This window comes from Typha angustifolia, chromosome 11, assembly GCF_048772165.1.
Source record: "Typha angustifolia cultivar Huaian chromosome 11, ASM4877216v1, whole genome shotgun sequence".
NCBI classification, from domain to species: Eukaryota; Viridiplantae; Streptophyta; class Magnoliopsida; order Poales; family Typhaceae; genus Typha; species Typha angustifolia.
Window position 1 is genome coordinate 6,044,451 of NC_133249.1, and position 22,309 is coordinate 6,066,759.

A 22,309-nucleotide genomic window follows, 5' to 3' on the forward strand; every position below is an offset into this window, starting at 1 on the left:
ATGCATCATCATTGATGTGACTAGTTACACTAGTATCATTGGATCATAATTGTTGATATGGTGTTATATTCGGTGATGTTACATGGTAACTTCATCATGTGTTATATAATTTCGGTTGAGGATATAATATGGTCATTCATGAGATTTGATTTCATTCATATATATGTCATTGAGGATACATATATATATATATATATATATATATGTTCATACATGGTATCATACTGCTTTCTGATTCATATTATCTAGTACATGATTTACTCTCTGTTTGGCATCACTGATTCGGAGTAAGGTCTATTCACTGAGCCTTTTGCTCATGACTCTCTTTATTTCTTTTCTAACCCCTCAGATTTGTGGTACGTGATAGCGACCTGAGATATCTTGAGAAGATATTTTAGAGTGATGATGATGTGAGCTATTGATGCGAGATGGTATAGAAGATAGTTTAACCAGACTTTGAGTTGTATCGTTGTTTGTTATATTTGTACCATATTATATCGAATGATGATTTGTATAGTATATGTCAGATTTTATAGCACTCGTGTATCAGTTGTTTAATTGTATCTTGATGGTTTGTTGTGGCCTGTGGGGGCCCTACTAGATTATGTAGTGGTCTAGTGTATATTATTATGGACTTGGATATTCATATGTTAACAAGTTTATTTGGTTAATAGTATAATGTATTTGGTGATGGATTATGTGATCATGGATAGGTTAACAGGTTTTATTTGATGATGTCATGATTATATGTGCACACGAGAGTATCTGTGCGTGGCGGGCCCCGCCCGACCTATCGTGTGCGTCGCGTGTGCCGTGTGGGCGCGTGGACGTGCACATGCCGTGCCGGGCGGGGGCGTTACACTAATAATGTTCGATTTCTTCTTCCTGCAACACTATTATGATCCGGTGAACCAAGCATAGTGTATTGGGTAACTAAAATATCGGCCACCAAATACATGTGCCTCTCACGTGAATAGAACCTACGTGATTTCCACATGACCTGTTAATCAAAGTTTCTACACGATAACAAGATAAATGCCCCATATTTTCTCAAATAATACAATAAAAGGAATCTAAATTATCACATACCATAACAAACCTCAAAATACATATCTACACATCACAACAGAATAAATGCCCACATAAGGGCTACAATCCATCTGACTTATTTAAAACAATAAAATAGACAAAAGAGACAATAAGTAACTTTTCACAAGCTCCTCAACGGACTCGGGGTTATCTACTAATCTGAAAATATTTTCACCGAAAGTGGTGAGCACAAAGCCTAGCAAGTATATACTTCTATAGTCTAAAAGTAGTGTAAGAAAAGATATCGTACCATATACATATATGCCAACATGATCATAATAATGCATCAATGCAACATGTCTATCATGCCCATATCTACAACTCACATGAATAATAAGGAAACACATGATATGCATCTTTCAAACCAACAAAACCTTTCTCCCATGCTCCCACAGAGCCATAGCCATAATTTATCATTATATGCTTATCGAGCTATCCACAACATCATAACACATGCTCACTAATCATTTCATATATCGAGGAAGGATAGACATCTAACGGTAATGTCCCCTGAACATGTCTGGCAACATTACACATGATTGATTGTTTGTGGCCAACAGACTAAGGACCTTAGTCATAAACCCACATCTCCCTTTCTACAATCATCACACCCACAACGAAATAGTCATGAGCTCTTAGCTCATTATTGGATGCTATGATCTTACGTCATCAGGTACCGCTAGGTCTAAGACCCCTATCTCCCAATTACAGTTTCATGTCACTAGTGTAGTCTCCGACAAGATAGTGTGATCGCCTGAATCCACTCGGGCTAACGATCTCAGGCATAGACCATTTTTCCTATAGGCACCATACAAAGAACTCTACCTTTAACCTCGAGTTGAGTTAGTGAAAAGTCCACCAAAGTTATCAAACTCAGCTATGCACCAACAATCCATATATATGTATGAAGCAATAAAGTAAATATAATTATGATAAATAATAAATAAATATTTGCATACATGTGATTTGCATGTCATGAATTCAAAAAGTCAAATATCATATCAATTTTTTACTATTCCTAGACTACAAAGAATTTACTTACCAGACATCATTATCGGATTAATAAACTTTAACTTTGCCGCGAATCATCCTTGCATAGTACAAAGTCCATAAAAAATGATGCAAACTTTGTTGGCTATCATCTTTAAGAGTTGTTTTTGCTACAGCTACATAGAATATTCCTAAAGTCATAACAATCAGCGTGTCAGAAATATCCACTACATTTATATAGTGAAGAATATGATGTAGCTGACAACGAGAATAAGTGTTATCTCTATAACTGTGTCATTGAATATAAAACCCAACCATAATATTGATGCTAGTACAAAGGATAGACTCGTACCAACAGCTCCAAGTGAAACTTCTGATATAAACTCTATTATCTCTCCCACATTGAATTTTTGACCAAGTACTATTTTATAAAATAGCTGATAGACAATAATAGCAGTCCCATCATTCATTAATGACTCCCGCTTAATAATTGTACTCAGCTTTTTATTTGCTCCAAGCTCTTTTAACAATGCCACGACAACAACAGGATCGGTAGCATTAAGTAGCTCTCCAAGCAATAGTGATGTTTTCTAATCCCAATAGGAAAAAGTGACGTTTAATAAAGTTCCAAGGCATAATGTCGATATTAGCATGCCAGGTCCAACAAGTAATAGCATTCATGCAAAGCATCTCTTAAGATGAGGAGATATTTGAAGCTTCATTTCTGAATAAGGTTAATATACCTTTGTTTCGTGCACTTTCATGAAAAAAGGGCTCTCAAAAAGAAGAGCTGGAAGAAAAATAGCTAAAAGAAGACTAAAAGAAGATTAGGGTTTATGTTTGCCCAAAGACGAATGCTAGCTCCCATTCTACCTTTTGTCCCATACTTTCGAGACCCAACGGCCACGCCGGTGACGAGCAGTGCAACGATGAAGGGGACGCGCATGCTACGGAGGAGGGGAGCAGACACTATCGAAATTATTAATCTAAACTAATTTCGTAAGCCAGAAAGAGACTTATCGACGAGTAAATCCATGGTGACGACAAGCTCCGGCGATGCCCTAGTGTAGGGTTATCAAAATAATTAAGATGGCTCGAGCTCGGCTTGATAATGCTCGATCAAGCTCGGCTCGATAATGCTCGATCAAGCTCGGCTCGAAAATAGGCTGAGCCAAGCTTGATCATTAAAACTAGGCTCGAAATTAAATTCGAGCCAAGCTTGATCCCGAGCTAGCTTGATCGAGTCGGCTCGATAAGACTTGAATATATATAATAATAATAATAATATTATTATTATTATTAATATGAGTAATATCAAACTAATATGAATCATCAGATCAAAACCCTTTCACCCATTCAAAATTTTAGTCATTATTTTCTGACACAATTATCTTTATTGTTTGTAATTTATATTTTGGTTACTTGTAGTTTTTTGACACAATTATCTTTGTTACTTGTAATTTATATTTTTGTTGCTTGTAGTTTTCTAACCCATTTATTTTTATTGCTTATAATTTATATTTTGGTAATATTTATATCTTTATAGTTGAATTAGGTTTTATTTCAAGCTTGATTCAAGCCTAAATTAATTCAAGCTTGTTCAGGCTCGAAAATGGTTTGAAATTGATAAGGCTTGAAATTGCTAATTGAGCAGCTCGTTTAAGCTCGTTTAAGCTCAAAATTGGCTTTAAGTTCAAAATTAGTTCGGATTGAAATTATTTCAATTCAAGCTTGATCACAAAGATAGGCTCGAAATTACTTTCAATCCAAGCTCGATTAGAGCCAGGCTCGATCAAGCTCAGCTCGTTTACACCCCTACCCTAGTGCGATGAGGAGGAGAAGAGAAGAATGGCAGCTATGGGGTGAGGGAAGAAAGAAGAAGAAGAAGAAGAAGAAGAAGAAGAAGAAGAAGAAGAAGAAGAAGAAGAAGAAGAAGAAAGGGAGGGGAGAAAATGGGTAAGACAGCGCACATGCTAGGCACGTGTGCTCACTTTTTCTATTTTTTTTTATTTTAAAGGGATGAGGTGTTATAGCAACTATCCCATGCTCTTGAAGTAACTTAGCAAACGAACTAGATGCTTGTCCATCCTCAATGTATCTACCATGATACTCTCCACATTTATGCAATCTCACAATCTTAATTTACTTTCCGTATTATTTCTCTACTTCAGCCTTAAATTTCTTGAAGACATCTAATGCTTCATGCTTATTATGAAGCAAGTAGATATATATATATATATATATATATATATCACAAGTAATCATCAATAAATGTGATGAAATATCTTTGACCATATGAGTCCATATCTAGACTATATATATTTGTATGCATGATTTCTAATAAGTATGAACTCCTATTGACATCTTTTTTAGGCTTATTGTGCTGCTTTCCTTTAATGAAAATCACACGTCTTAAAATTAGTAAAATCTAGAGTACTAAGTACTCCATCATTTATTAATCTATTCTTTTTATTGAGATGTGTCATAAAATATGAGGAGTCCTTAGTAACATTACACCGTTTAGTGCTAGTCTAAACATGTATTGAACTATAAGTGGCACTATCTTACAAATTAATATTATAAAGACTATCAGACAAAATATTATTTTCAACACAATCAGAATTGTAAACTAAATGACATGTTAAAAAAATTAAAGGAATATCCCAACAGTATGAATATGGAAATTGAAATCAAGTTTCATGAAAAACTTGGAATATAAAAGATCCTATTTAATTGCAAAACAAAACTACTGTTTAAAGTTAATAAACATATTTATGTAGCCTCCATATGTGAACTTAGATAAGATGTTTTGCTCACTTCCCACTAGCTTCCTTAGATTTTGCATACCCTGCAAGAAATTTGCAATATAAATTATAGATTCGGAGTTAATCCACTAGGTGTTAATATTAACATTAACCATATTAGATTTATAACAAACAAATAAGGTTAGATTACCTTTGTCCTCAAGCTATTTTTTGAAATTTGGTACATTCTTTTTTTATGTGTCCTTTCTTTTTACAGAATGAACACTTAGCCTCTTTCTTGATATTAGTTCGGGCTGGTGTTTTATCCTTCCCTTTCTGATTGGCTTGAGTCTTCTCCTTCCTACAGGTTGTAGTCAGCTTTGTATTTTCATCTAGCTCCATCACCAGCTTCTCTTCTTCTTGAACACACATAGTCATTAACTTATTGATTGACCATTTTTCCTTATTTGCGTTGTACGAGATCTTAAAAGGCTCGTACTGTTGTGGAAGAGTATTAAGAATATAGTGCACTAGGAAGGTTTCAGACATCTCAACTTTTAAATTCTTTAGTTGAGCCGCAATATCCTTCATCTGCATGATGTGCTCACGCACTCCTTTGACATTGGTGAGCCTTAGAGAAGAGAACTTCATAATTAGAGTGCTTGCTAAAGTCTTTTCTGAAGTGACGAATTGGTCATCAATAGCCTTAAGTAAGTCTCGGACATTTTCATATTGATCCACTGAACCACGAATACCAGCAGATATTTTGGTCTTAATAAATACTACACTTAGATGATTGGATCGCTCCCATCTTTCATAAAGTGCAATGTCCGTTGAAGAGCTAGTAGTAGTGATTGTAGGTGGCTCATCATTTCTAATTGCATAATCAATATCCATTATTCCTAGATAAAGGAGAACTCTCTCCTTCCACACTTTATAGTTATCATCTTTCAATTTGGGAATATCACAACGAATAGCAGATAAATTTTCAGGTCGTGAAGCTGCATTCAATATTACATGTTTATGTTAAATTGACACCTAAATGATATTATGTTTTACCAATGTAAATCTTGCTTGAAAATAATGAATCAAATGACATAAAAATTCTTGTGAAATAAAATTTATTAATTCAAATAATTAATTACAGATAATTTCAAAAATTACTTTATGTGATCTTTAAACTATGACATATTATTTCATTTAATTAAAGATGTGGCTATCGTTTAATTAAATAAACTCATATAAATAATTTATATGACTTTTTTTAATGCTGAAAATTTCAAAGTTTTACGATAATATTTTTATGTTGCATATATTATCCATATTATGTAATTTCAAAACTCATAAAATTGCATGTAATAATTTAGAACATAAATAATTAATGCATGCAATACTTAAATGAGCATAATCAATAAATTTGCACAGTTTAATTCATCTTAAAATTACATATATTACTCTAAGCATAAATAAATAATATATGCAAGTAGTATAAAATAATGCTTAAGAATTAAATTCTGCAAAGATTAAAAAAATCTCGAACAACTATCACTTTTCTTAAGCTGCAAAACAAAAAAAAAATGGTATTGTCACAAAATGATACCAAATGATATTTTTTTACAAATTTTGGTCATATTTGGTCTTCATCCAGGTCACAGTGACTCAGTTTAGAATTAGAAATTCCAGCACCAAAACCCAGCCTAAATTCAATGCTGTGATGCAAAAACTTCTTTTTTTAACTATATAATATTTAGAAAATTAATATCTTAAGGCTTCCTAACATTATTTTTGCATAAAAAATAACTCAAAAAGAAACTTTAATTTATGACAAAAATCTTGACCGCGAATAGAGAAAACATAGATTTATTCATAAATATCAAGGTAGAGATTAAAGCTTGCTCTAATACCAAATGTAAGAATAAAAGAATATGATCCAAAATAGGAATTAAACTCTATAAAAAAATTGAAAACTAAAGACCCAAAAGATCATCACACTTCCGGCCATTGGTTTTCAAGTTCACACCTCAAACTTTAGAATTGTTCTTACTTACGTTAACTTTGGCTCTTCTAAGCTCTCAAACACTCTAAATTGATGGCATGACTTTTTTAAATTGAGTGAATAAGCTTAGGGACTAAATCTTCTATATATAGTCTAGCTCTGATTAAGCTTCATGGCTATGAGTTATCATATTGAAAACAAATGTTTATTTCATGAGAAAATTTTTATCTTAATCAATAAGAAAACCTTCATTTCAATTAATAAGAAAATCTTCATCTCAATCAATAAGAAAATCTTTATCTTAATCAATAAGATAACCTTCATCTAATCAATTAGATAATATTCTAACCATCGTGAATATTTGGTATAAGAAAATAAAACGTTTGAACTATAATAAATTAGGTTAAAAGAAAAAATAGTTACAGCTTGATCATGAGAACACAAGTAATTCAATTAGGAAAAAAACTAATAAAAATTCAGGGCTTACGCAAAAGAGATCAGCTAAAATAGTTGATATACATACTGGTGCATGTTCGAGTTCGGTGCTTGGTTCCGCCATATTCAAGGATGACATAAGGATCTTGGGTTGTGAAGTACTCAGTGTTCCTCAACATATTGCACCCCAAAACTATAGAAGAATGCCAAATGCACCTCAAAAGCATTATAACTTGAAGGAAGAGAAACAAAGTGAGATGCAATCATATATTAATTTTAATGGAATTTGATTCTTACCTCTGACCTCAAGATCTCTGGATTTGGTTCCCATAATTAACAGGGAACATGAAGCCAAAGAGAGGTTGGAAGAGGAGGAAATTGTGGTGGATGAGTTGAGAGGACAATCTAGAGGATTTATATAGATGTAGGTGATTAGTCCTCCACTGTTGTTCTTGCTCGTCTAGGACATGGTTTTTGATCTTTTCATTCAGTTTAATCTATTAATACATCAAGAATTTTGATTAATGGTGTTGTGATAAGCACACTTTCCAAAATCTTAATCTAGTACATATATTGAGGCTTAACAATTGGTTACTAGTATTATCGCATTGATTTCTTTTCAATTAGTTGATTGTCAATCCAACTAATATTTGTGTTACATGGGGTTTTTTTTTATTATTTACACTTTTATTTATTTAAAACCTCTAAATAAATCTTAGAGACAACAAAATATTAATGGTATTAGGCATTCGCTCCCTTTATCAAATTGCTTAATGTTGAACAAATGGATAAGCTTGACAAATATAATAATATTTATAGAGTTGTCAATCTAGCTTATTGTTTTTGAATAATTCAACTCAAAATCTTGTTCGATATTAACTTAGTAGTTTAATATCAAGTCAAACATGAGCTAGTTCTAAGCTCGAAATATAAACAAATCGAACATGCGCCAAGCTTACCTTGCTTATATTTGGCTCGATATAGCTTAGTACATATAGAGAGAGAAAGAGAGTGACCTCCGCATTCAAGTCTGATGGATAAAAATTGACTGTCTCAAATGACTGAAACATGAACTGTCTCCTAACTTAGCTCACCAAGCCAAATGACTGAAACATGAACTGTCTCAAATCCCTTTTAAATCAAACACAAGCTAGAATTTTAACTCATTTATATAACTTGGATCATGTTCATTTTTAATAAATTAAATTCAGCTAAAATTTGCTCGCTCAAGTTTGGCTGTACTTTAGAAACTTAGCTCCTTAATTTTGTGGATGCATTTGACAGAGTTATCACTCTCATCCTCTTGCTATTTTCATTTGTTGTTTAGTTCTTGATGGAGCTCAAATAGAGTCATTAGGTGATTTTATTGTGATAGCTAAATTTCGTCACCGATGAGCCTGAAATTTTACATGGACTTGCTCCTTTGTTGAGTGCTCAGTCTATCAAGACTCATGCCATTATACTTATAGTACAGTCGCAGTTGGCTAAACGAAAGACTTGTTTCTAGAACATTGCTTTATCACCTCTTTTTTTTCATTATGCTTGAATGCTTGTTTTTTATACTTCATATTTATTATCGTTTGGTTTGTAATACAGCAAGTGAAGAAGTTTGTTTTTAGGGTTTTACCCTATCTCCCTTTTCTTTCTCTTGTACATAGTTGTAATTTATTATTTAATTAAAACTAATAATATTAATCAGTCTAAAGACTTTCTTAAAAAAAAAAAAAAAAAAAAAGCCGTTGACACCACTGTCCCTGTATGACCTTTCCATGTCTGTGTATATAAATAGGCTAATTGTATATTCCAAATTAAAACCAAAACTATAGAAGCCTCTAGTTTGACTTTTTTATTTGTCTCAATTTTTATTACAGATCCAAAAACAATACCAGTAGTTTGGCCATAGGGAGCTAAGTAGAGGATGGACTTGTTAAATAGTCAAATGCTTAATTTAATTAAGGCAAATAATAAGGAATGACAGCATATATTTTTAATTTGCTAGAAGAAATAAAGAAAAATAAAGAAAAAGGATAATGAGAAAAATTGAAGATGGAACCAATATTGATTAATTTTGTCAACACCATTTATTCCAACTAGGCCACAATATTTGATCGAGTTTACAAAGAAATTCTTGTGCATTTCTCCAACTGCATATATAAAATAATTTAAAAAATAGGAAGAGGAGAGTCGTTGTAGAAATATATAAATCTTTAACATTTTCATTAATTTTTTGGATGTGGAACTAATCCCTTGTATGTTATTAAAAATTTCAACACCAGTTAGAATATTTTACAACTAGTTCATTTTTTAGCTATATACAGTGAGACAAGCTATGCTATTCACTACTCAAAAGAACCAATATATGATAAAATTCAGCTGTTTACATTATAGAAATTTATCTTGTCAAATTGTAATATAACTTTGTCGGACTTCTTTTCTAATATGACTTAGCTTCCGGATAATGACTGTAGGAGAACTTTTGTGAGTTGTGAGGACTCGTTGCATAAGTTATATTAAGGCCAATAATACTGAAAAGAATAAAAAATATTAGTGTGTTATAGTTTTTTGTGTGGAAATCTTTGATGTTTTGTGATTTTCTTTTATATATATATATATATAATTATATTTGAGGCTTCCAAAGACATCATCAAAGGCTTAAGAATCAAATTGCTCCACCATGTTCAAATAAGTGAAGAATTCGTCCAGCCCGTCAAGTTTATTCTGTGATGATGTCTAACGACACAAGTTATTCATTAGTCTAAATATTCACGATATGTTAGACGACAGTACAGAAAATCTATCTTGTTAAAAGAATACGTTAACACCCCGTCTTTTGTTTATTACTCGTACTTTCTAGCAATAGAAATAGCTTGTTAAACTTAGAATATTGTTGAGACTGATCAAACTGATCAAATCTCATGTATGGTTGACTTCTAAAAATACTTAATTACGTGAGCAAATCTAAAGAAACTGCTGATACTCCAACTTGTTTCGCGAGCATTTCAGTGGGTTGACAATAAACTAGGTGTCGCCTTACATTAGGCGCATCATTATGCAATAATATATATGAACTAGTCAGGTCTCCTCCACTCCGTTGATTGAATTGGTTTATACTCGGAATTTGTTGACGATCGATATAATAAAACTATATTTTGTTGGATTAATTAGATATGGGAAGAAATAGATAATGATGGTAACTTCTGTTCCGAGAGCTTATGTCACTTGATTAATGGTCAAATAATTAAGCATCAACAGAATGAAGCTGGTAAACAATACTGAGATTTATTACTAATGAAAAAGTATTAATGGACTAAGCTGGATAAAATAAATTGATATCTCTGATGCCTAAGCAAGGCTATCTGGATTCAAAGGAAAGTTTTCAAATTATTACGTACTAGACAAGTTAATCACTAGCCTGACGCCTTCTTTATATACATATATATATACCTCGCCTTAATTTGATTAAACTCATATTCTTCTCCTCCTCCTACTCTTGCCTTCATGTCTGACGTTTATGGTATCCATGGCCAAACTCTTGAGGTCATAAGTAAGATATCTTCAATCATGCTTGTTATTTGTTTCATTTCCTATCTGCTATGAAGCTTAGAGATCGATGCAATTATTGTACATATGCAGTTCTGCGATGCAACAAGCTAAAGGACACTGGGCTGTTCAGAAAGCAAGATCCTTATGTCATAGTTGAATATAATAACTGCAAGTTTCAAACTCGGACCTGCACTGGTATGATCTGACCTTGTTAATTAACTTCTATAAGTGATCAAATTGGATAATTTATAAGTGTTCTTGGGTTATCGTAATCTGGAAATTGGTAACCAGATGGAGGCACGGAGCCGGTCTTCGATGAGAAATTCCGCATACCACTCGTTGCTGGGATCCTTGAGATGAACATCTATGTGTGGAATAGCAACAGTGTGATGCATGATACTTTCATTGGTAGTGGAAGGTATTATCATCATAAGTTTCTCTTAGTCCCTTCAGAAAGTTAGCTATGTGTACTTGCACCTCTGAGAAAGATTGATGTTTGAATGTAAACCCATCGGTACTCTAAAATGTAAATATATGCCACTAGAATATTGAAAATTAATTCAGAAATATACTATCTGAAAGATATGAGTTCAGAATTTTCATCAGACATACTGAAAGATGCATCTTATTAGGTGTACAAATGCAAATGCCCCTTCAGTTCGAAATATATGTATCATAGGACTCTAAAGATGAATTAGAACCTCAATATAAAGTCAACTCTTTAGTTTATCTCGACATTATCATGTACTCAGTATTGAATACCTTTTCTCAAATTTGCGTATCACATTCGCTGAAGAAATTTAAGTTTACTGTCAATGCTTCCTATTGACAACTGCATTCGTCTTTTCAGAGTTCTGCTGAATAAAGTTATCGCAGAAGGCTTTGATGATTCCATTTGCGGTCTCAAGACTAATGGTTCCAAGTACGTATTAGTAACCAAAACCCGAACTTAATCAACTACTTACCTGAATTAATTTGTTCTGAAAGTTCCAAGACAAATGTTTGCAGGCATGCTGGAGACGTTAAAATGATCATGCACTTCTCAGGAAATCCATTAGTAAGCCTCGTTCACACTCTCGTCTTATAAATTTCCTTTTTCAAAAAGAATGTCACTAAATCATCATTCATAGTTTACCAAGCAGCAAAGATGTGCATCAAGCTGTGGTCCATCTGCTCCACCAGCACTACCATGTCCCCATAACCTTCCTACTGTGTCTCACCATCATGAATTTTACCATCAACCTACATATCCTCCTCCTAGTCCTAATTCTTCTCCAGCTTATGTGTATCCACCTCCCATGCATCAGCTAACATATCCACCGCAGACCTACCCACCTCCCACATATCCGACGGAGCCATACATGCCGCAGAGTTATTATCCACCAGGTAATTAAGCGTAAATCAATCAATATTCTAGGTAATAAACATTTAAACGTAATATGAGTATGATGGTGGCTTGATGCATAAATATTTTGTGCAGATCCGCACCGCAGACATTACTGATACTGAAACAAATCAACAAGCAGATACTGTTCAGTGTGCAGGGGGGGGGGGGGGCATTGGACATACATGTAACTTTAGAAGTTTTTAATGTACTTATTGGAAATAAATATTGGCGTGATTTGGTTTTCTTATCGACGGACAGCAGGAATAATGGCGTTGTAAAGAGAGAGTGATGGATCATTTGAAACTCAGGTTAATGATGTAAACCTTGCAAGAGTGTGTTTCGTTCTTCAACCTTTCATATCATCTAGTTAAACAACTTTATCTCATGACCGCATGTGTATATATAATTCATGAAATTGAGCTAGGTAGAAAATCTAAAATTACAACTATTTGTTCTCCCTCGAGGACAAGTAATATTCCCATTGAGCATCTCTTCCATCCATTACTTTCATCAAATTGATATCAATATTCTCGCTAATTAAGGACCTAAGCAAAAGATTTACTGAATGAAATCACAACCATGTCCATGTAATCTTTCAACATGTAATAGCAAAAAAGTACATTCGTTTTGAATCTTCTTACCTAGTGTATTATAAGGAGGATGTTGTTGCATGTATTCCTGCGAGATGGCAGAATGAAATAACGAATGGGTTGGATTAGTTTCATGTGACGTTAATAAAAACATAACAATCTCTTATCACTGCTTGTCTTCGCTTGAACTACAGTTTCACCCTTGCTTCATTAAATTTTATATTATCCAAGTTTTAGCATAGCAATGCTCGAAAAGAGAAGTTCAGATATAAAGTGTTAGAATCACGCAAACCAATTCATTTTTGGGAATCTCATGTTCAGCTTTACATATCCGGCATACCTGCGAAAATTTTATCTTGTACCTTTAGAGATGGTCAAGTATAAATAGTTGATGATTAAGTATCAGATTTAGATAAGTACACGGACTTTGACGGTCTGGATTTGGCCAGTCGGATCCTTTTAAAGATGAAGCAACCTAGTTGAACCCTGATTCATTGCATTTAATGTGATATATTGACGTGTTTTGTTGAATAAAATTTAAGACTCTTTGGTCCTTGAAAAGGTAATATAGTAGTAGTAGCAACTCAAGGAAAGGATGGAAACGCGCGAAGGTTTGTAATGAGATATACTTAGGATAATTAGATTAAGAAGTGGGATTTGGAGACTTTGTTGATGAGCATAAATCCAAATCCGTTTTCATTTTGGTTGACGAGGCTATCCACTAAGTTGAAGGATTGGCGCAGCTTGAATTCAGCGAACTCCATTAACGAACATGCATGGGGTCCATAAACTCATATCCCATATTTGGGAATTTATATAGCTGATCAAGCTTATCCATCGACCAAACCTCTTGTTTCGACTCCTCTATTCATGCACTCCCATGCAACACCAACCTCTCTCCACCACGTCTTCTCATTTTATCATAATCCTAATTCCTAAGCATAGACTAATCCTCGTATATATATATACACATGAACTCCTACCTAGATGATCAGAAAGAAGCAGAAATACTCCAAAAATCTACAGTAATAAAAATGGCATATCGACAGACTCTCCTCCTATTCCTTTGTCTTTCCGTGCCTACCCAGTCCTTTGCCCACTGGCCTCCGCGCGCAGGACCCGCCGCCGGCTTGCTGCATTTGCAAGGGGCATGCAACAAAACGTCCTACGTCGACCAATGCGTTCAATCCCTCGCGGCGAACCCCGAGAGCCAAGGTGCTGACCGACAAGGCCTCATCGCCATCTCCATCCGAACTGCTGCCGAGGTTGCTGCCGGCATCGCCACCTACATTGCCAAATCCCTGAACGCTACCGTCAACGACAAGGCACTCTGGCAGTGCCTCAACATATGCTCCGGCAGCTTCGAGGACGCCATCCAACGGCTAAACATCTCCATGGCAGCAATGGACGTGAAGGCCATCGTTGAAATCATAAGGTGGATGAATGCGGCCATGGGGGATATCGAGACGTGCGACAGAGGCTGCAAGGAAGTGAGAGGGAAGATGAAGGAGGAGCTAATCGAGAACATTGAGAACTTTAGGAGGCAATGCGTTATTACATTGGATCTTGCCGCTCCTTTCGGTTGATTTTTGTGGAAAAAGAATGTGTTATATGTTAGTCTATTTATTTTTTGAGGTACCTAGTTATATACCTAATATTGTAATAAACCGCGGGGATATGCAACCATTAACAAAAGAAAACAAAGAATTCTCGCGTCAATGCTTTTCTTAAGGATAGCATGTTGGAAATTTTATGTATTTGATATGAACTTTTATTAATTTTGAGTTAAGTTTTAAGTGGGGCCCACACATTATTAGTGATGATTTAATGGTGAAATTAATTTAACTCAAAAATGATTTTATTGTCATATATTCACTTAGTTAAATCCAGGAAGAAAAGTGAATGAAAATTGACTCTAAAGTGGGTATTATGACAATGAAAAATAAAAAGAAATGAGTTTAGTATCATATTGAATATTTGAGAAATATTAGTATAGTATATAAGTGACAAACTTCTTATGGGTTTTAAGCCCAAAAGAAGTATCTATTTTATGAGTAAATATTACTATGGAACTTAACTCACACATGTGTACTGTCCGACTCGGTTCAGTTCACATACGTGGGTCAAGTCCAAATTTTAGTCCCTTCGATTAGAACTTGCATCTCTTCAAAGACCCAAAATGGTATATCCATTTGTGACTAGTCACATCCCTTCGAGCCTATTTAAAAATTATAAATAGGTTGTGAGTTTGCATTATTTTTTCAAGTCTTAAGTTTGCATTTGATAGAGAGTTCGAATAGCTGCTTTTTTTCGATTGCAAGACAGTCGTTATATCTTAGGAAACCAACATCTGCTGTTCTAGAAGTAACTGGTGGAAGGCGAATTGGTCTTAAGGAGATAATGTTCAACACTAAGAGTCGACTATACAGATTTTATATTCTATAATCCATAAGTTTATTTAATTTATTTACTTATTTTGGATCGGGTTTCTTGTGATATTTAGAATCAAATTGTTACCGTCGACATAACATTCGGTGAAATTCCTCCTTCTACTGCATGCTTTCATTTTAGAACACGAAAATGAGAAAAATCATGAGATAATTTTTCAGAAATTGTAATGTTAGAAACTTTTGTCAACTATGTAAAGTTTGTATGTTAGCAAATGTGATTAAAAAAAAAGTGTTTAGATATTTTATAATGAGTATATTCACAAGTTGGAGGTCAGATGTACTACAAAAGAAGAATGGAAGACAAAATTCACTGGGGGCATTCAAATGCAAGCTGTGAGAATTCTCAAATGCAGAGACCATGCATTTGAGATTGTAGACATTTGCATTGAAGTTCGAACTCGATTTTTGGCGTTACCAAATGTAAAGAGTTGATGAGTTGGAGGATGCACCACCACTAGAGGTGAAAACGGATGGCATACGGATCGGATAGTGCTCAATCCATATCCGGATCTGTATTTTTAATTCGGATACGGATTCGGATACGGATATTAGACGGATAGCAAAATTTAAAACCATATCCTAACTAAACGGATACGGATAATTTTCGGATAAAAGATCGGATCTTAAACGGATATTGATTAAATTTAAAATAATTATAATATTTTATTTAAATATAATTAACACAAAATTATTAAGAGTTTTACAATAAATAATTTTTTTGTATGTCAAATATATAAAATTAGAGAAATTAATCTCTATAAATAATATATAATGTATTATTAGTAATAATATTAATACTTACTATTTAAATAAGCAAACTAAAAACTGTAAATCATTTAAAAAAATATGCGGGTAAACGGATATCCGATATCCGTATCCGAATCCGAAAAATTTATCCGACCCGTATCCGAATCCGTATACGAATTTTTTTTAAAAATTCTATCCGTATCCGAATCCGAATCCGAGTCGGATAGAAATTTTTTATCCGAATCCGATCCAAGTCGGGTCGAATAGCGGGTCGGGTTGGAGTTAATCCCACCCGTTTTCACCCCTAACCACCACTGAGAGGAAAGAGAAAGTGATTCCAAAGGAGATTGAGGCGAAGACGATAATTCTTTGAATTTGATTGGATTTTTTGAATAATAATCCAGTGTTGTTTTCTTTTCAGTCAGTAAAACAAACTACCGGAAGGCAAATAAATAAATAAATTCACGGTATCATCTTGTTGGTTGCCGTGCTCCCGGTGACTAGGATTGTTCTATGTGAGCAGCGATTACTAGGTCGAGTGAGATCAATAATTAATGACTATCATTAAAATATTCAGTTTAATTTACAGTTACAACATTTCCGAGGACCATATTTTATCGATAATATCTTAATAGAAAAATTTGTTAGTTCTATATTCACTTCATCTCTTATAATTTATATTTATATCACTTCACTATGTTATGGTCTAGACTAAACTACAACTATTATTTTTAATCATATTTGATTAACGTAAAGATACAAAATATATAATTTTTCTCTAAGGTTCAGCCACCACTTTTTTCCTCTCACAAGAAGGGCTTCTCCATCAATTTTCTCTCTCCTCCCCTCCTCTAGTCGAGTGCTAGCGGAGGGTAGGGGCTCTTTCTCCCCCTTGGGGTTTCTCTCCCCTTCTCTTTACCCCTTCCTCATCGACGTCAAAGTTTTGCTAGCCTCTTGTGTGGCTGGGTGAGTGGGTGGTGGTGCCGAGCTGCTTAGGCCAAGCCCCCACCATCTTCTTCTTCTTCTTGTCCAACGATGGATATGACCGGATTTGAATTCTTTATCTCTTACTTTGATGCTATCTTAATTTACTGATTACTCTAAAAATTTAAGTCATTAAAAATAAATATATTTTATATTTTATATTCTAATAGTAACTTATGCTGTTTTGTTTTAATAATTAAGTACTTGATATAGAGTATAACAGTAAACATATTATTTTCTTTTTAATTAAATTAAATAAATTTATTTTCTGTTCTCTTCTACGATATATATTAAAATAAGATGAAAATAATAGTTATCTTCTCTCTTCTCGCCATCTAATTAGAGTGCAATTTTTTTTTTTAAAAAAAATTAAGAGTGCAATAGCTAAGCCATAAGATTTTAATCTTGCCATTGGACAGTCTACCAAGGCAATAGAAAAGTCCCACGATAAGTTTTGACTTGTCCACAATTCAAAGTCACTATAAGTCAACAAGCAAAAGAGAAGGTTAATTTGCACCAAAAATAATATTAATTTTAATTTTGTTGCTCATGCCCAATTTAGGAAGAGACACTTTTACTTTCTTAACCTTCTATAATTTAATATTCATTAAATGCTGATGGAACAATATAAGAATAAAAAAAGGTGACCCATAATCTTTTTCTCTTCTCTTATGTTGTTACTTCTTCTTCTATTTCTTAATCACTCTGTTTTTTCTATACAAGTTTCTCTAATCACTCTTAAATTAATAAAGTAAGATAGTAATAAAAAATAGTGATGAAATAATTAGGATATCGGTTTTTAACAGTGATAGAGTTTCAGCATCTAGTAGTCTACATAGAATCGTCAACTCCTGTCTTTCTTCCTCATCAGCAGCATAAGTGAAGAATATGCACTTTGACTAGGCTGTATGAACCCCTGATCCAGCATCTCGGTCAGCAATCTAGAGATCTCTTTTTGAACATAAAGCCTCATGTTTGCTGGTCCGACACCCAACATGATGCGCTAATCCACCTCATGCACCGATGGTAACCCTTTGGGCTCCTTAAATAGAATAAAAAACTCATGTAAGACATGAGCAAAATCATTAGCTATACTTGGCTCCTGTGTCTCCTCAAGCTTAGTGGGAGCTAGCTGCATGAAATAAGCTGGGTCCGCGGTGCTCGGCAAGCCAAGTAGTGGTTACGAGGTAACTCCCAAGTGCGATTGAATGACGTCGAGTCTCACCTTCCTATTGTTATGCCTGTATATGAGGCACATCTCTCCAAAGTCGAATGTGATTGAACCCAAGCTCTATATTATTTGTGTCACCAAGACGACGTCCTCTCCACAAAGTGTAAAAGATACAGGTCCATGACAAATATGTGCCTTGGACTTGCACCTAAATGATAATAGGATCTCCATGTTTGGGTAGATGATAGAGGGTGGAGGAAGCAGTGTTGTGTGTGCATAGTTCTCTTCCTCTTGGATATCTGCAGGTGGAGATTTAGAGTTCCTCTCTCCCACTCACTTGGATGTCTCCTCTTCTTCTTCACTCCTTTATGCTGCTATGGATCTAATGGTTAGTGTTATTGTGGATGCGCGATGAGGAAACTTGGCTCTAATACCACTATTACAATCGCCCTTGAGGAAAAGGATTGTCAATCTGAGTTGCTATTTTGGATAAACTGAACACGAAACTTTCAAAGGCAGTATGGATCATTCTAACTATTGAAATGATCTAAGATTCAAATATGTTATTTCTCTAAAAGTTAGAAATTCAACACAACTGGAATCTTGTCTATCAAGTAAGTATCAAAAAATATGAAAAAAATAATGACCAAAAGTCAGAAAATGGCAAAATGAATGTGATTGATGAAAATTGTGGTATGGTTACGGTTAGGGAATGAAATAATGGTAAGGTGGGTGGAATTTATCTTAAATAAGATGAGAGGGGGAAGGGAGCTTCTAGGGCTGGCCACTAGAGTGAGGAGGGAGAAGAGAAGAAGGATTAACCTCAGCCAAGGAAGGAAGCTAGGGATGGATACCATAGGGGAGGAAGGAGGTGGGAGAAGGTTAGCTTAAGCCTAGATGCAAAATAAAAGCTCCAAGAATCGATAATATCAAAATGGCTAGTATTCCACATATTTGGAGGCTGTTAACTTAACTGACGAGCATTCGAATGTCCTTCCACTATATTCAAACAGTTAAAAATAGTGCTTTGTATATGTGAACGTTGTGTAGGCGTTTGAACATTGTTCGATTGTAGTAGCTTGAAGTTTTATTATTTTTATCCAAAACAAAAACAGAAAATGATATAATTCAAAACGAGTTGATTATGTCCAATCCGTATCATAATCAAAAACCGCAACATCTACATCTAAATAAATTCTAATATAAAAGTTTTAGATCATGACGTCACCAATTTTATTCAGTTAGTTTCATACTATTTGAATATCAGATAATTATCTTCTGAATATATTTTTCTAACACTACGTCAAATTAGAATTTAGTACAACTTCGAAATTCAAATTCTGCATAGTTTTGAAAACATATTTAGAATATAGTCATCTAATGTCCAAATATTGTTAAGCTAATTGAATAAAATCGATGGTGCTATGATCTAGAACTTTTATATTCAGAATTTGTATCTAATGTAGTCTAAACGAAAAATTTATAATTTAAGTATGAAATTCAATGATAGAAAAGAAGAGGAGAGGAAGTCATAAGAGAAAATAAGTTTTTATCATTTAGATTAAATTTTTAAGAGAGAAAGGGAGACAAAACAAAATACTAATAGTTTTTTCTCAGCAAAAATAGAGAGAAATAGAGAGAAAGAGAGAGAGAAATGGACATATTCTTCATATATTTTAATATTTCAGATATGCCCCTATTTTATTATATATTTTATTTAATTTCTTGATATTCTGTTAAAAAATTAAAAAAATTAATTATTAAGTATCTCAGCGCGTATGAGCTAAAATAGATTTAATTTAAACGAGTAAAATTTTATAATTTTTAGATAAAAAAGATATTTTGATTGGTCAAAAAGTAAATTTAATTTAAAAAAATAGAGTGTTATATTTTTCGAGCAAAGTAAATTTACTATGTTAATTCACTAATTATTAAACTATTAGAAAAACAATAATTTTATATTCTAACCCGATACTTATGCTGATTTATTTTAATAATTAAATATTTGGTATAGAGTATAATAATAGTAAACATATTATTTGTTTTCTTTTTGAACTAAATAATTTTTTTTTTCTGTTCTCTTCTATGATTATATTTAAATAAGATGAAAACAAGTTACCTTCTCTCTTGTCACCATCCATGTAATCAGAGTGCAATAGTTTAAGCGATGAGATTTTAATCTTGCCATTGGACAGTCTACCAATTGCCGCGTCATTGGCTTTCAGGGCAATAGAAAAATCCCACACAGTAGGTTGTGACTTGTCACAATTCAACTCACCTCGTAAGCCAACAAGCAAAACGACAAGATAACTGTCACTTATATAACAATAATTAACGGCGAAATATTTCTTCTTTTTTTTTTCTTCTTCTTCTTTCTTGGATTTTTGTTCCATTTTTTTCTCTACCAACTAAAACAGATTGAGATAGTTTTTACCTCCTTTTTCCTGTACAAAATCCAAGCTTTTCACCCAACCCCCCAACTCTTCTTATTTTGTATATAGAAGAGAACTCGATCCCGGAGGAAGAAGGGGAAAAAAGAGGAGGCCGTTAGAAGTTTAAATAATCCGTTAACGCTCCGAAACTACTCGATCCTCGTAACGCCTAGGCGTTTCGCGACGGCGTTGCAAACGGTTTCCGGCGGCGGAGGCATGAACATGGCGGCGGAGGATGTGCGAATCTCGAGGTTCGACATGTAGCTTCTCACTTCATTTCGGATCATCTCCTGCATGACTGACAAGAACTCGGCGCTGAGCTCGAAGGACGGCGGCCGATCAGCCGAATTCCTTTCGGTAGAGGGGTCGGGGTGATCCGATCCAGGAAGGGAGAGGCTTAGGGAGGTGAGGGGATCCTCGTTGGTAGAGCCGATCGACGGGGAATCGACCGCGGAAATCTCGATATGGTGGTTGGAAGAGGAGGGAGGCACGATGCCCCCGGTCCTGGGCACCGGGCGGTAGATCTGAGCCGCTTGATGCGGCGGCGAGTTAATCGGATGGCTGTGGTGGCTCGAATCGCTCAGATCTGACCCAGAAGGACTCCCAGGGCTCCAGCAGAGGCCTACGCTGCTCGTGCGCTTCAGCGGCGGATCATCCGCCGGATCCGCCGCGGCGGCGCCGGATTCGTCGCCGCCGCCTCCGGCTGAGGGGGAGTATTTGCGCTTGAGGGTGGAGTTCCAGTGGTTCTTGATGGCGTTGTCTGTGCGGCCGGATAGGAGTCGGGCGATGGTGGCCCACTTGTTACCAAATCGGGCGTGGGCGCGGAGGATGGTGTCGTCCTCCTCCTGGGTGAAGGGGCGGTGCTCCACCTCCGGTGAGAGCTGGTTGCACCACCGGAGGCGGCACGACTTCCCCGATCTCCCCGGGATCGATTTACTAATCAGAGACCAATTCCTCGCCCCATGCTTCTGCACTAGACGGCGGAGCGCCTCGTCCTCCTCGGGGCTCCACGGGCCCTTGATCCGATCCATCGACGCCATTAAAGGAATCCAAAACCCTAACCCTAGAGGAAGGGTAAGAAGTTGGAGAACGAGGTAGGAGATGTCGTAGAGAGAATGTAACTGTAGATAATAGATAGGCGAGGAGGAGGTGGGGGAGAGGTGGGGGAGGTTATATATAACAAGAGAAGGAGAGAAGGGCAAGAGAGGGTGACCGGGAGTAGCCGGTTGTAGTGCGTCGGAGGCACGCGTTGCGCTTCTTCCAGGCAGGTGGTTGCTTTCATACAGCTGGCATCTGGACTCGCGGGACCCACTTTGCCTCGTTACTTTCCGTTTCTCCTTAGAAAACCTTTGCACATGATCCCTTAAAGGTTCCACTATTTACAAAATCACACCTTACTTCGCAACTACGGTAACACACGGATTGTATAAAATCACTTGAATTGAAGAGGTTATGTGCAAAATCTCCATTTCCCCAAACCCCCCCATCCATCCAACTAACGGTCGAGTTTCCCCGCACTGGGACTGGAGAAGTCGGGAGAAGCAACGGTTGAGAGTTAAAGTGGAATTCAGCAGTGACTCTGACGCAGACACCTATTATTGGAAACCGAAATTTTTTAGATGCATCGCTCTTTTTGGCGGACCTCTGAGCTGTCATTTACTACTCCATGTGGTGTTTTCTCGACTCGGTGCTACTGGTAGGAGGTGGACGGACAAACAAAGCTTGGCTGCACGGTTACATAAAAATTCAAG

At 35.4% G+C, this 22,309-nt stretch overlaps 3 protein-coding genes and 1 pseudogene across 3 annotated transcripts; 2 read left to right on the plus strand and 2 right to left on the minus strand.

Annotated features, from left to right (window-relative positions):
- Window positions 1–1,233: 1,233 nt before the first annotated feature.
- LOC140769864 (sodium/hydrogen exchanger 8-like) lies at window positions 1,234–3,025 on the minus strand (annotated as a pseudogene).
- Window positions 3,026–10,847: 7,822 nt separating this feature from the next.
- LOC140769866 (uncharacterized) lies at window positions 10,848–11,884 on the plus strand. The gene is made up of 4 exons (XM_073110753.1): window positions 10,848–10,992; window positions 11,089–11,215; window positions 11,648–11,719; window positions 11,806–11,884. Exons 1-4 carry the CDS (start codon window positions 10,848–10,850, stop codon window positions 11,882–11,884), a joined length of 423 nt encoding a protein of 140 aa, XP_072966854.1.
- A 1,924-nt stretch (window positions 11,885–13,808) lies between these two features.
- LOC140769867 (putative invertase inhibitor) lies at window positions 13,809–14,360 on the plus strand. The gene has a single exon (XM_073110754.1). It carries the CDS (start codon window positions 13,809–13,811, stop codon window positions 14,358–14,360), a length of 552 nt encoding a protein of 183 aa, XP_072966855.1.
- A 5,996-nt stretch (window positions 14,361–20,356) lies between these two features.
- On the minus strand, window positions 20,357–21,709 carry LOC140771124 (transcription factor MYB77-like). The gene has a single exon (XM_073112530.1). The coding sequence runs from the start codon at window positions 21,596–21,598 to the stop codon at window positions 20,708–20,710; it is 891 nt and encodes a 296-aa protein (XP_072968631.1). The 5' UTR covers window positions 21,599–21,709; the 3' UTR covers window positions 20,357–20,707.
- Between the last annotated feature and the right edge of the window lie 600 nt (window positions 21,710–22,309).

Coding starts and splice junctions, on each gene's coding strand:
- LOC140769867 (XM_073110754.1), top strand. CDS start 13,809: ATGGCATATCGACAGACTCTCCTCCTATTCCTTTGTCTTTCCGTGCCT.
- LOC140769866 (XM_073110753.1), top strand. CDS start 10,848: ATGAAGCTTAGAGATCGATGCAATTATTGTACATATGCAGTTCTGCGA. Junction 11,216..11,647: donor ACTTTCATTGGTAGTGGAAG/GTATTATCATCA, acceptor TCGTCTTTTCAG/AGTTCTGCTGAATAAAGTTA. Junction 11,720..11,805: donor CTCAAGACTAATGGTTCCAA/GTACGTATTAGT, acceptor AAATGTTTGCAG/GCATGCTGGAGACGTTAAAA.
- LOC140771124 (XM_073112530.1), bottom strand. CDS start 21,598: ATGGCGTCGATGGATCGGATCAAGGGCCCGTGGAGCCCCGAGGAGGAC.